At 40.9% G+C, this 15,373-nt stretch overlaps 1 protein-coding gene across 1 annotated transcript; it reads right to left on the bottom strand.

The window, feature by feature from the left end:
* Positions 1-3,696: 3,696 nt before the first annotated feature.
* DLK1 (delta like non-canonical Notch ligand 1) lies at positions 3,697-14,955 on the bottom strand (the record flags this gene model as incomplete). Its single annotated transcript, XM_080617476.1, has 5 exons — positions 3,697-4,435; positions 8,423-8,564; positions 13,398-13,528; positions 13,970-14,033; positions 14,883-14,955. 5 exons carry the CDS (start codon positions 14,953-14,955, stop codon positions 3,697-3,699), a joined length of 1,149 nt encoding a protein of 382 aa, XP_080473602.1.
* Between the last annotated feature and the right edge of the window lie 418 nt (positions 14,956-15,373).

Raw genomic sequence — 15,373 nt, 5'->3', positions numbered from 1 at the left:
TATGAAGAAATACACTGTGATGGAGGAACTGCCAACTAGATTACCATGGCCAAAAATCATGCAACAGTTATAAATATGAATTATAATTTTCTGGATTTTGTATTTTAAACACAAGCTTTGTTATTCAAAGCTTTGTTCTGGCCTGAAGCTGTAAGGGCTGAAGGAGAATCTGCTCATAGGGAGGGGATAGGTGCACAGCTGAGTCTAGAATTTAATCACTGATTACTAGCAGATATCTACTGAGGCAGCTTGTTTTGTATCACAGTTGCAAGTTACCCAATTGAGTTATTCAGTTTCTTATAATTTCCAAATTTGGGCTAACATACTTCTAATCAGAAAATAGATCACATTAAAATATACAATACTGAGATACATGTTTCAAATATATGAGAAATGTGTAAAACTCCTGTGGCTCATGTTTCATGGCTCTGAATTCAACCCTGCTTGCCTCATATTACCTTCATCTGGATTTCTACATTAGTTATCTTCACTATGACTGATTGAAAAGTTGTTGGATTTGATGAATATTTATCAACAAGAGTTTTGAGAGAGAGCATCTGCTTCCTTTAAGATTTTAATCCTGTTAGCTAGATGTCAACACTTTCTACAGTAGTATCTCAACACCATTTTTCTTGTTAGCTCTAACCTTTGCACTTGATTGTAATGCTATGATACGTGTGAATATTATCAGCAATAAAGCAAACTTGCTATGTACTTACAGCAATTAAGAGAGATGTCAAGAGAAAAAATCCTAGGGTAATGATCTCTATGGGCTTTAAGGCTTTTTTTTTTTTCAGATTTGAGCAGATGTTAATGTATTTGGGAGTAGCATAGTTTTCAGACAGCTTAGGAGCTGCTAAATCATAGAATCATAGAATAGTTAGGGTTGGAAAGGACCTTAAGATCACCTAGCTCCAAACCCCCTGCCATGGGCAGGGACACCTCACACTAAACCATGACACCCAAGGCCTCATCCAACCTGGCCTTGAACACCGCCAAGGATGAAGCATTCACAACCTCCCTGGGCAACCCATTCCAGTGCCTCACCACCCTCTCAGTAAAGAATTTCTTCCTTAGATCCAATCTAAACTTCCCCTGTTTAGGTTTTAAGCCATTACCCCTTGTCCTATCACTACAGTCCCTGATGAAGAGTCCATCCCCAGCATCCTTATAGGCCCCCTTCAGATACTGGAAGGCTGCTATGAGGTCTCCACGCAGCCTTCTCTTCTCCAGGCTGAACAGCCCCAACTTTCCCAGCCTGTCTCCATACGGGAGGTGCTCCAGTCCCCTGATCATCCTCGTGGCTCTCCTCTGGACTTGTTCCAACAGTTCCATGTCCTTTTCATGTTGAGGACACCAGAACTGCACACAATACTCCAAGTGAGGTCTCACAAGAGCAGAGTAGAGGGGCAGGATCACCTCCTTCAACCTGCTGGTCACGCTCCTTTTGATGCAGCCCAGGATACGGTTGGCTTTCTGGGCTGCGAGCGCACACTGAAGCCGGCTCATGTTCATTTTCTCATCGACCAACACCCCCAAGTCCTTCTCTGCAGGGCTGCTCTGAATCTCTTCTCTGCCCAACCTGTAGCTGTGCCTGGGATTGCTCTGACCCAGGTGTAGGACCTTGCACTTGGCATGGTTAAACTTCATAAGGTTGGCATCAGCCCACCTTACAAGTGTGTCAAGGTCCCTCTGGATGGCATCCCTTCCCTCCGGCGTATCAACTGAACCACACAGCTTGGTGTCATCAGCATACTTGCTGAGGGTGCACTCAATCCCACTGTCCATGTCACTGACAAAGATGTTGAACAAGACCGGTCCCAACACCGATCCCTAAGGGACACCACTCATTGCTGGTCTTCAGCCGGACATCGAGCCATTGACCACAACTCTTTGTGTGCGGCCATCCAGCCAGTTCTTTATCCACCGAGTGGTCCATCTATAATAAATAATGATAAAATAATTGAATAATACACTGATGTCTCTCCAATTTAGAGACAAGGATGTCACGTGGGACAGTGTCAAACACTTTGCACAAGTCCAGGTAGATGACGTCAACTGCTCTGCCCCTGTCCATCAGTTTCGTAGCCCCATCATAGAGGGCCACCAGTTTGGTCAGGCAGGATTTCCCCTTAGTGAAGCCATGCTGGCTGTCACCAAGCACCTTGTTGTTTTTCATGTGCCTTAGCATGCCTTCCATGAGAATCTGTTTCAAGATTTTGCCAGGCACAGAGGTGAGACTGACTGGTCTGTAATTCCCTGGATATTCCTATTCAGGGTGGCTGGTGAAGTAAATTGTCATTTGGGGGGTTATTTATTTATTTATTTATTTATTAAAGGAGCAGTGAACATCAGGTTGCCCAGTAGGGAAGCTGGGAGACCCTGGAGGGTCATGCCTGAGGGTGAGACATGCCCCACCAACAGCACAGTCTCACAGAACACATCACCAGAACTGGTGCTGGTAATGGGGTCCATCAGCTCTCCCAGACACAAGTGATGAACCAGGTCCAGGGTCCCTCCATGGGCTACCATCAGAAGTGAAAGGAAACACGGCCATCCAGCAGAAAGCTTGCCTACAGTTCAGGTCTAAATTCTACCCAGCATGCAGAAGCGCAGATCAGCATTCCTGCAGCATAGCTCAGATCTGGACCTCTAGCCTTGGACTGCCCTGAAATGGACCTGTGGGTAGCAGTGGATAAGCACCCCAGGTAAGGCTCCTCAGGGATGTTAAGACCTATTAATGCTCTCAGGGCCTTAACATTTTTTGTTGGCTTTCATGACCCTTTGCCTCTCTGCCAGTGCTGCTTTTGATTCTTGAAAATCTTCTCTCCTTGAAATATGACAGAGAAAAAGCAGAAATGAAGAATTAAAAGCAGCTGTTCTATTTCAGGTGGCACATGTTATCTTTTCATTTCTTTCTATGACACAGGCATGAAGGATACTTCTCTCAGCAGAGTTCTTTGAGGAGTATTTATAGAAAAGTCAGGATCAGATCCTTTACATCTCTACTAGGAATCTAAATGGAAAGTATAACCAAAGACATTAAACAGCTTTTTAACATTTAAAAATAGATAAATAGAACAACTTATGGGGGCAGCACGGCAAGCAACAGAGACCTTTAACCTGAAATTAGTATCACAAAGACCTGTAAGATTCTATCAAAGAAGCATATAAAAATAGCAAAACTGCCTGGATAGCTGAGACATTGGTGTGAATTTGCTTCTGTTGATTGCAGTCTCTAAAGTCTTTGTCACATATAGCAGAAGAATTAAGCAGGGACACTTGTTGCGGTCTTTGCTGTGGCATAACATTTACAAATAAATAAATAAACCAGTATAGTCCGTAACTCGTTTATTTTAAAAAAGCAAAATTTACAGGTACCGTATTTGCCACACAAACTTTGCACAAGACAAGAAAGATGCAATACAGTTCTAGTGGTAGATTTTACTTTATATTTTACAAACAATAGCTGCCTTGAAAAGAATCAATTCCCTGACCTTTAATATTTTTAAAAATTTATTTTATTTTACCTTTTATTTTGGGGAATGAAAACAGCAATACAGATACATTATATTTTTTCATTATCACTCAGCACAAGCTACAGCACAAATATTGAGGCCAATCATGAGCAATAAATTCAATCTATTTTACATATTGCTATGAAAAGTTGCAAATTGCTGCTTGGCTTTCAAGGGCCTAAATGGCAGTGTAGTTCTTAGTGTAATTAGTCAATTTGATCTTCTCTGGGAAGATAATATTAACTGAGAGATTTTCCCCATCGTTAGATTTCAGAAAAAAGTTCTTTTTCTTGCGTAGGAGATGACTGTATTTGGCATTAGCAAGCCACATTTCGCATTTTGAAAAAAACACAATCCCAGTTGTACCCAAGACAACAAGACATGTAAGCAAGCCCAGTACAACAAAACATATCACCTGGCTTCTACTCAGCAAGGGATCCGCATTTTGGATAGTTTCTTTCATTGTTATTTTCAGGATTTCTTGTTGATGCACTGATCTGTGATGAGCTTTTGAGGTTGGCTTGTAATTCTGCATGTGCTTTGTCTCTGTATTTGCTCCAGAAAGACTTGCGTTTTTGCTGGGATGTTTGCAGGTCACACCAATGAATTCTGATTTACAGATGCATTTGAATCCTCCTTGGGGACGTTCACTGCATGTCCCTCCATTCTCACACGGGCCACTTGCACAGAACATGACACGGCTATTGCAGAGCTTTCCTGTATAGCCATGGGGACACAAACAGCTGAAACCCACACCAGTATCTGTACATGTTCCTTCATTTTCACATGGATTGGATTCACAGTCATCTCTATCTATTTCACAGAAGTTGCCAGCAAAACCAGAAGGGCACAGACAAGAAGCATGGGGCGCAAAACCATTGTCATCAATGCACGTTCCTCCATTCTGGCAGGGAGAACTAGAATAGATAACAACCACACAGGCAAAACTGAATTAAAAGTCCAATGAAAGAAGCTATTATGAAACACTTTATGCAATAAAAGGGGCTGTTTTTCTTTAGAAGAGCCAATTCCAAATGCAAATCCATTGAAGTCAATGAAGTTGAATCAAGAATGAGTTTGTTCAACAGATTTGTCAATACAGATTATAATATCTTCTGCCGACCCTTCAGGCAGGATTAGTACACCAGTATATAAATTCAATATGAAGAACTGTGAAGGGATTTAAAATTATTTCAAACATTTATTCAAATTAAGCTTCCCACTGTTTTCATATGCTTAGAGCCATTTAGCTAAGCAACTATTCAGACAAAACTGAACAAAGACACTAGCACCATAGCTTTCTTTTCCACCTGATTATTCAAAACATAATCCATGTGTTGTATTGGCAAACTAAAATACTCTGCCATAGCAGCTAGATGTAAAGCTGATCGTTTTTTTTCTGCTTCTCCAGTGCTCTGTGACACAAAAAAATTAGAAGCAAACATACTTTCCTGCAAACTGTTGCTCAGTCAAAAATTTTGATAAATGTAAAAAAATATGTAAGTGGGACAGTTCCAGCCTTGGCAAAGGCAGCTGTGAGGACAGAACCATAGGAAACCACCTATTTCAGCAAACCATTTAGGAACTTAATAATTAATAGCCTGGTACTATGTTTTAAATGATGTAAATTCACTGAGACATCTTTTTTTATCTTTGCAATGTAACTACGTTACTGAGTGACAGGCCAAAAGACAGGGCCACCCACCAACAGAAAGGCACAAATACCAATTCAGTGGAGCAATGGCGACTTGGTCCTTTAGCTGGCCCTGTTGTCAGAAAAGGGACCCTGGGTCACAGGTTTACAAATAAATCTCAAACCCCACTTTCATGGCAGCTCATCATATATGAGCAAAGCTTTTAAAACTTAACAATAAAACCTAAAGAGGAGTAACACTTGGCAAAGCTTATGACAAGCCTCTCTGACAGCAACACTTTTCCTAATACTCTGGGGGTAGCTATGATAGAGAGCACCCCAAGTAACTCCGACTTTTACTGGGGACTGAAATACTTGGTGGCCACCCATCACAAGAGCCTTAATATTGTGGTAGGTGAACCATCTGCCTGGTTTTTGCCACTTTCATATAAACTGCTGATAAACCTCTTTGTATTGTACTTCATTGTAGATGTTGGCTGGGAAAAAAAGCTACTGAAAGAACAAACTGGAAGTCTGGAAGCAGTATTAGGAAAGCAAAAGGTGTGGGTTCCACTGGACTTTGACGCAGCAGTTGCTGGTGACAGCTTGAGGTGATCATGTAGACAAGGAATTCGGGCACATCACTAGCCACTGTGTCTGCTTTAAGCAAAATATGGAAATTGTAGTTGTACAGTCCTTGAGTAAATGAGCAGTTCTGCCCTTCTTGGAGAGAAAGCACCCTCTCTTCGCTTTACAGGTCCCATGGAAAATCTGACAAGCTGCTTTGCATATGGCAAAGTGTAGAAGTTTGAACCCTTATGGGTGGGTTGAATTACAGTACTTTCTAGGCAAACAGCAAGAAATTGCTGGAGAATGCAAGTGTAAATTTTTTTTCCAAACCTTTCAGAAGAGTAAATAATTTAAGTAAAAACACCTAAGGGGCATTATGTAGAATTTTGATACTATGTTTATTATTAACACTAAGCTGCATTTGCCTGACTTTCATGTATTTAAGTAAATAACCTAGTAATATTCATCTCCTTGAACAGATTGCGTTACTTTGCATTTTTGGCATTTAACACATGTTCAACAAGGTGTGGTATATGAAATGCCAGTTGTAGAAACATGGGCGTACCACTTCTTTTCTTTCCAAATACTCCGATTTCATTTTAGAAAGTACCACTTGCTGCTCTTCTTCAGAGCAAAACTTTATCACAGACATCACTAATGTGGATCATGTGCCTGATTTTGTAAAAAGACTAGAACAAACACTTTGATTTGTGAATTGTCTTTGTACCATCTGTAAACATTCACCTAGGAGCCAGGGACAATGCTTAGTAATATCAACCTTGTTACCACCTAGGAAGAGAGACACCGAGATGAAGTGAGACGTGCATGGAATGGCATCGTATAATGAGGTCTCTTTCCAGGATATGAGGTGCGCTCTCTGGTGGACTGTGAAGTATTAGCAGACACAGAGCGCTTATACTGAGAACAGTTGCCTTTGTGCCCTAAAAGCAGATTTGCAGAGCCTGCTGCTCATCTTCCTGAAAAGGACACAGCATCCTAGAGAAAATTAACTGCTGTTTCAAGTATGTTGTTTCCTTAAGAAAAATGGTTCATTGTTTCCAGACTAGCTCATAAGCAGTCAGTTTGAATGCAGAGTACTAGCACAAAAATGTAGTTTCAGCAATTTAAAACAATAAGGATTTTAAGGAATTACATGGAATTAATCTGTGTTATTTCATTGATGCTGTACCTCACCTGTTACCTTGGATAGTTAAAATATGCCTGGGTTGAATTACTGAAATATTGGCTTTACAGATGAAAAGTAGAGAAAGCAAATTATTCACATCCCCTGTGTTAGGCAGGTAGCTTGCATCTGATTCAACGCACGTGTGAGAAATTTAAATGTCCTCATTGTCAGTGAAGAAAAACAGGCAAAACAGAGCAGTTATCTTAGAGGCTGAATGTAAACCTAAACAGAGCTATGTGAAAATTAAAAGCAATGGCAAAAATATTCCACTGACATAAAGTTGCAAGAATGGAAATTCTTGCCAGAGACAGAGAGAGGTGTTAATGTTCCTTAAACAAGAATGTACAAGTGTTCAGGAAGATTTTGTCACAAGGTGACCTGAATATTCATCATTATGTATCACTGAGCAAAAAGAGAACCAGAGGGCACCAGTATGGACCTAGGGAGAAAGAAGGCAATCTCCAAAAAGAAAAACTGTGATTTTAAGGTGATAGTTTTGCCAAGCTTGTATCCACCAGAAAGGCATTCTGTATGCTTATGAGATCAGATCCTTGATGAGCCAGAAGACAGCAGATACTTCTAGACTTCAACAAAAACACCAGTTCACATTTTCTTTAACTTTGAAAGGTCACCCTTTTTCCAAGTAGTTCTACCAGCAATACTGCTGGAAGGTTTTCAGTCTGTGCCCATTGCCTCTTGTCCTTCCACTGAACACCTCTAAGAAGAGTTTGGCTCCATCTTCTTGGCTTCTCTGCATCAAGTATTTATACATATGAGTAAATTCCCAGTGCTCTTCTATAGGCTAAATAATCCAGCTCACAGTCTCCTCTCATACAAGAGATGTTCCCATCCCTTAATCATCTTCGCGGCCTTTCACTGGACTCACTCCAGTATGTCCATGTCCTTTTCATACAGCCCAGAACTGGGCCCAGGATTAGAGAAGTCTGACCAGAACTGAGAAGAGGGGAAGCATCACCTCCTTCAACCTGCTGGCAATACTGTTCCTAACGTCCCTCTTAGAGAATGGAGAGCAATGGCCTCCCACACTCCCTGTTCTGGTAGAAGTAAGATTATTTCCTTCAGTAAACTATGGACATACCGTTACATGTCAGTTAAGAAACATGACAGACTGGAGGACCAGATGTTTTTGTGCAGACAGCTTGCATATTGGTTATTGTTCTTATTACTGTATATGGCTTGTACATACAGTTATCTTTCATTAGAGGTGAGAACACAGGATGGGAGGTTACTTCAAGTTTGTTTACAAAAATCTTGGGAAGCTATAAATTCACCACAATAAAATGTACAAATACTTTGATTACAAAAATTATGCACAAACCCTCATGCTGATAATCTGTAAATCTTTACAATATGAACAGATCAGATCTGTAAAGTTTGATGAAAATATCAGTATTATATATTTTAGCACAGAGACACTTCTACTTACCAAAGAATTCTGAGTTAATAATCATAAGGAGTGTGTATTTTAAATTCATGTCAGAAATCAATATTTACCCATTAATAATGCAAGGTCCTTTTTTGAGATGGCAGTTTTTTCCTGTAAATCCCTGGCCACACAGACAAATATATCCTCCATCACCAGTCTCTATGCATGTTGAGTTATTGGTGCAGGGTTTTGCAGAACATGGGTGAACATCTGTTTGAAAAAACAACAGGTCTCAATCTAATGAGAAAGAGTCAGTAAATAGTTTATAATACTTCAAACACAGTATAGCTTTAACGGTCCTTCATCCTGCATTTTATAAATTCCGACTTATTCCTCCTTCTGTTAAAATGGAATTCAGATTGTTCAACTATTATTGCAAACACTTTCAGTTTCTTTCTTCATAGTTCCCGCTTGCAAATTGTTCCAGTCTATAAATAAGTAATATTATCAATAAAATATTAGTATGGGAGAAAGAAAGAACTATGTAGTCTAGTCATCCTTTCATAACCTTGGCTTCTCCATGAGCAGAATTCTGATAAAGCAGTCAGAACTGGGAATTCTCCCCACTCCCTGCCCAGAGCCTACCATTATGTGCTTCTGAACAATCATTTAATAATAACAGAGATCAGCAAGTTAAAAAAAAAAAATTTCCTCTTTCGGCTGGGCTGCATCAAGCCCTTATATAACTGTACCATAAGAGAAAGCCGTTTGACACCTGGACCCAAAGTCACACGTCTCATTTTCTTTACAATTTCCCTCCTGAGCCACTTCCCACTCAAATGATTACTGAATTTTTAAAATAATTAAAAATAAACAAACAAGTACATATTTTAGCCAGTTAACAGAGCAGCTGCAGAGAAGATCTTACTGAAAGTTATCTGATGCCTCTCACAACCATGTGCGCACATACACTTTCTAAGAAGATGAAAAGGGATTTAAGGGCATTTGTATTTTACTTCCCACAACATAACATGAAATTTAGATGATATCAAGAGGTACTGCAAAATTTTAACCATAGCAAAACATTTCAACAGCCCTAGCTATTAAATATAATCTTCCCTGGATAAGAGGCTCTATTTTCTCATGTGTTAGCCTGTTGTTATTGTAAAACCACCACTTTCCACGCACTTTGAGTGCACGTTCCAATTTTCCAAAGTAATCTTGAATACTTTTTGGAGCAGTGTTATTTGCTACCTATTTTCACAGGCTTTAAAAGCAGGTAATAAAACATGAATTCTGATGCAGGAGCAAGGAAGCTCTTTGAAATATATGGATAGTGTGTATATATACACACATATACACGTACTTTACTGTCACTAATTTCTGTCAGGGATTTAATTTTAAAACACAACTTAGATACTTGTTGGAACATAACTTTTTAAAACATACTACATAAATAACCTCAAATAGCCTGTTTTCTATATTTTTGTCAAATTTACATCTCAAAAGGCCAACAGCCAAGTGATTTACTTGCTTCAAGTGGTAACTGAGTCTGAGATGAGAATTTAAAAAAAAGGATGACACATTTACACGTTTATGAATAGCCACAACCACACTATCAATAAATTAAGTAATATTTGTGTAAAACTAGATTATGATGCTGCAGTAAATAAAGCAATCACTGAGTGCTTTTTGGAAGGAAGGCACACTCAGTAGTAGTTTATGTCACAGCAGAGCTTCTAGATCCTGTCTCATGCATGCCTAGTACGGGCATTAGAGGCTCCACTTATACTCTCTTTGTGACAGTCATCAAAGTCAAAAGTCATTAAAGTCTTTGCCCTGGGCAAAGAAGTCAAGTGACATGTAACACAGTATACTCCAAGCTCACATCACATGTGTTTTTAGCCAAATGGAGGATGTGATTCATGCAGGAGGTCAGAGGCCCAATAACATGACTGTGCAGACGCCGAGATGGCAAGATGACAGACGACTGATCTGATTTAGCAAGTTGGATCATATACTCTGACTGGGCTGTTGTTTTATCCTGGAAATAAATTGACTAAAATGGTTTTCCCTTTTTTACATTCAACGTTTGATGTGGTTCCTTGTACTGTATAGCATATGTCAGCTGCAGAGAGAAACTGTTGTGCAGCCTGGTTCCAGGTGTTTATATATTTCAAGGCTGTGTTTCCACAGGATAAGAAGATGCCAGGGCATTCAGTTAGGCAGGCTGGTGCACTCCACTGCAAAGAGGGTAACCAGCAGTGTTAACACTAATACCAACTCATAGATTTCTTTAAGTGCAAAGTCTGTCCACATAATTGCAATAAAAGTCCTAAATTATACCACTGATCCTGCCCTACGTGTTTACAGTGGATCAAGCTCAACCTATAATCTGTGGGCCTTTAAATTACTGGGAAAGTCATTCTTGACCTTAACTGAGAACCAGGGTGTCCATAGTAAAAACAACAGCTACACAGTCAGAGGCATTAGCAAAACTACTTCATGATTCAAAACTACTCCAGAAAGGAAATTCCATGATGCAAGCCAAGGAGACCATACACTAACTTTTCTAGAAAACAGAAAAAGAGATATCACCACTGGTCCAAATTATCTTTTTTCCTCCTCCTATGCTTAGCAAGCAAATAAGCTGCTTGGACTGTATCTGTAGTTTACAAATATTTCAGGTATTTACAGTAGTGGACAATGAACTTCAGACCTTCCCAGAGTTTTCCATTCTGGGTTTTGCCATCCTTATGAGTTGGCATTTGCTTATAGTTGGCAACATTAAACCAGTGGCTATACTGGAAATTTCCTGCAAATATTAAACTCTCTATAGCATTAAAAAATAAAAATAAAGAGACTACCAAACTGCATTACTCACAACTCTTCATCAGTCTCCACAGACACAACACAAATGTAGCTTTTTAACACACCTTATCTCATTACATATCTGAAGCTAAAAATGGTCTCCAGTCATTAAAAAATGGCACTTAATATCATAGGCATGTGAAAAATATAACAGCTGTGGCTTGCCCTCATTGTACACAAAAAGTCAGTATTAGAAAAGAGAGAGACACAGTACTTTGTGATAAGAAATTAACGGATTTGTATTTCCATATTTAAAAAAACAGCATGTGTGATGCCAGTGATCCCCCAAAAGGGAAGCTGCCTTCAAAACCCTTCCCTCTTCCTAACCCAAGTTTCATTTAGTGGTATCTGTTAATGTGTAACAGCAAATCTGTAATAATTTAATACAGGAAACTGACATCAACATTTTGGCAGGGACCAGTGGCTGAGCAATTAACCAATTTGAGGTTTCAGTACTTCACTTGGTCAGGATAACAACTTGTAGCAACCTTTCAGTAGCAAAACAAGAAGGACCCGTCTCTTGATCCCTTTTGGCAAAACAATGCATTTAGAATAGGTAAATCCACTGAGATAAAAGATTGTCAGCATAACATGTCCCTACAGATGAAAAGAAGGTTATTTCATTTGGCTGAATGTTCTTGGCAGTTCTTCATGGGAATCTAGATTCAAACTGTCAAAGAAGACTCTGAGAATACTCTGAGCATTGAGAGAAATAACAGTTTCTGAAATACCTGGCTTGTATAATATATCTCAATGAATATGTATTAGAATAATATTTTTCCATGAAGATACGGCTACAATTTCCAAAGCATTGCTTTGCATCCTACATACCAGTCGCAAGACTCAGAACTGCAAAGACATAATAGTACTTAAAATTTCAGCTAGAAACTCATGGGTTTTAAAAGTATGCCCAGCTTGAAAACCTTAACATTCATTTACAGGAATCTTTAGATGTGAAGACAGTACCTTTAAAAATCTGGTCCTCTGGAGTTATTGCCAAGCAATAGAACTGAGCCTCCTAAGGTGGCAGTGGAGGGACTTTCAGTCTAGTTTTAGAAATCTATGATTGTAGATCACAGAAGGACCCATTCTTCCTCACTGGCTGTAAAAAGAATCTAGGTGGCTGTCCTGGGTACAAACACATTTGTGGGAGGTGCACAGAGCAACATCTCTTGAGAAGTTATAGTCACATCTGCACCACTGCTACTGCAGCTCCTACAAATGTACCAGGACTAGCTTTAAATAAGAAGCCTGTCTATGCTTAAGTGTGCAGCCAGTGAGTACAGGCTGCAAAGCCTGATGCATAGCTAAATGAGTACCTGAGTGCCTTGCACCAAGGTCCATGTCACTGCTACATGTGAACTACCTGAAATCTTTTTACTCATTTTGAAAATTTTATCCAGTTCAAACTGCATTACCCTTAGTTACTGCTTTGGGTATGCACTGGCAGAACACAGGCATGCTCTATAAATTACATGCCGTATTACAACAAAAGCCTGAAATACATGAAAAGAAAGTGAGGCCCGGGACACCTCTACTCTTCTAGCTGCAGCTACGTGGGCTGAATGACTCCTGGATGCTCATGTGGCTTTGGCCCCCTCAGATCCATTTGGCTGAACATTTGTATGTGTCAGCCAAAATAAGCCAGCTCAGCAGAGGCAAATTCTACAGATTGCTTCTGCTAAGATGGCCCATTCTGACTGGCAAGGGGTGAAAGAGTGCACACAAGAGCTGTGCTTGGCCCTCACAAGGAGGGTGCCACAAGGAAGTGGCAGCCTGTTCTGGCAGATATTTTTCTCAGTTATATTAATACAAGTAAAGGAGGAAATAAGCACAATGCTTTCCTTTTCAAGAAGTATTAAGAAAGTAGCAGATGGACGGATGGATGGATGGATGTGCTAGGTAAATATTTTAAATTATTTAATGTATTACGACTTGTATTTTTATAGAAATGGCTTATATGACAAGGGAGCAGTTATTTGTTGGCCTTTTCCACAATAATCATTGTTTAAAATGGAATGACGAGTTTACGCTTTGCTCGCATGTGTGACCAGTTACAAAAGATACCGCATGCTTCTGCCTAAATTATTATCAAAGTTCCAGGTTTATCTGCCGCTGCCCAGAATTCCCCTCTTATCTAGTACCAACAGTTATCCAGGACTTTAGCGTGTCTCTAGCACCAGATGGGGCTGTTTCACCTCACTTGCTCAACACAGGAAAGCATGTGCAAACCTATGTCACAGAGGCTGCCAACCCAGCCCTCCTCACAGATGCACTGCCAGGGCTTGGCACAGCTGCCGTGCAAACACCCAGGGAAAGGAACACACTGATTACAAAGAGCACCTTGCCAACCAGGCTGGCACCTGAAAGAGATAAAAGACAAGATAGAGGCATAGTTTATTTTTAATAAACATAATTGCAAAGATGATCCCATTTTTGAGGGACAATAAATAAACTTTTGGATACAAAATTAGACCGTGCAGCACATTTGAACAAGATACCATCAATGCTTCTGGGTACTAGCAGCAGTTTATGTGAAGAAAACCATTTCATTCAGTGAGAAAATAAATAAATAAATGCTAATCAATATAAAGACTTCCCTTACTGGAAAAAGTAGACTAAAAAGGCACCTAGATGTCTATAGTCTATGGTTCCAGTTACTGCAGCCTAATAGAGTGCTGCTTCATTACACTTCCATGTTTGCAGATGACAAATCATTTCAACTTCTGCCTATTTTACCAGGACTATAAATTATTGAAGCCATTCATTCCTGTGCTAATAGGCCGTCTGACAGATATTTTTACCTGCATTCACTGGGAAATTCACAAAATCCATTCTTTGGGTGGCAGCCAGTTTTACAGTTCACGCCTGGAAGAAAGATTTATCACATCAAACCAGTAAAATCAGCACTCCGCAAAAAACTGTATCACATTCTATACACATTACTGCTGTTTTAAAAGAATGCAGATTAATAATGCTCCAATTTCTTTCTTCAAACACTTTTTTGCAAAATAAAATTTTAAACGCACTTAAAAGTATGTTGCAGAGTGTTCCTATAGGATAAGAGAAATGACATAAAGAATTAACCGTGAAAGAATGAAAAATCACTTTAGCATATGCAAAGTGAATGAAAAATCACTATACACGTCTTTAAAAGGGAAATTTCAGAACAGAATCACACATGTAATTTCACAACATGTCACTCAAAATGCATTGTTTCAAAACTACCTGAAACACAAAAGGTCTTTTAGTTAAAAAGAAATTTCAGTTAATACAATGTACAACGAAAGCTTTGAATTCATTTCAACGGTACATGGGATGAAAGAAAAAAAATTAAGAAAATTACCCTTTTCATTAACTCATGCATAAATAACGTGAGTTAAAGAGGTCTCAGGTACATTTGTTTGTTTCAAGCTTTCGCATCAAGCAATGTTCCTCTGGAGTATCACCGTTAGCCCCTGACGCCCTGCGCAAATGCAGGAGAGACGCACTCGGCCGGATACAAAGGAAAAGCTTCCCAAAGACCACCAGCAGGTCCAGCCGGAGCGAGCGCTGGGGAAAGCTCTGCCCCCGGGGACTGCAGGAGGGCTCCCGCCTCCGGCCCCGGCAAACTCCCAAAACTTTCCCAACTCGCCACCCCTGGCTGCGTAGCTTCGCGGGGCAATCGCCGGGCTGTCCAACGCTCTCCGCCCTCCCGCTGCCCTCCCCCAGTGTTACCTGGGGCTGCGGGGAGGACGAGGGGCAGCAGGCAGCAGCAGCAGCCGATGAGACCCGCGGCGCGCAGCACCATGGCCGGGTCCGCTCCGTGCCACTCAGCTCCTTTTCCGCGCCGCGGGGAGCTCACCGGAGAGCGGTTGCGACCTGTAAAGCGGCACCCCCGCCCGCAGCGTAACGGGGAGGGAAAGGAGGGTGGAGAGAGGAAGGAAGGGAGGGGAGAGGAGGGCTGCCTGCCTCCTCTCAGCCCCCGTGCCCCCCACCCGCAAGCGGGGGACTTGCCCACGGAGCGAAGCAGTGCTTGCCCAGCTCTTTTGCTCCGCCCCCTCTCCCGTGTGCGGGGTCGGGCTGAGGAGTCCGGCACCGTACGCAACGGAGAGCGTGCGGCCGCCGGGAGAGGGAGGAACCCTGGAAGGGCGTAGAAGGGAGGTCTGGTGGGGGTGTGAATTTGCCTCGGCTGTCCACAAACACCTAATCTCCGGCCTGTCTTCAGA

This window comes from Psittacula echo, assembly GCF_963264785.1.
Source record: "Psittacula echo genome assembly, chromosome: 5".
Lineage (NCBI taxonomy): Eukaryota > Metazoa > Chordata > Aves > Psittaciformes > Psittacidae > Psittacula > Psittacula echo.
The sequence above is the reverse complement of the archived record's forward strand: the minus strand, read 5'-3'. Positions and strand labels throughout refer to the sequence as shown.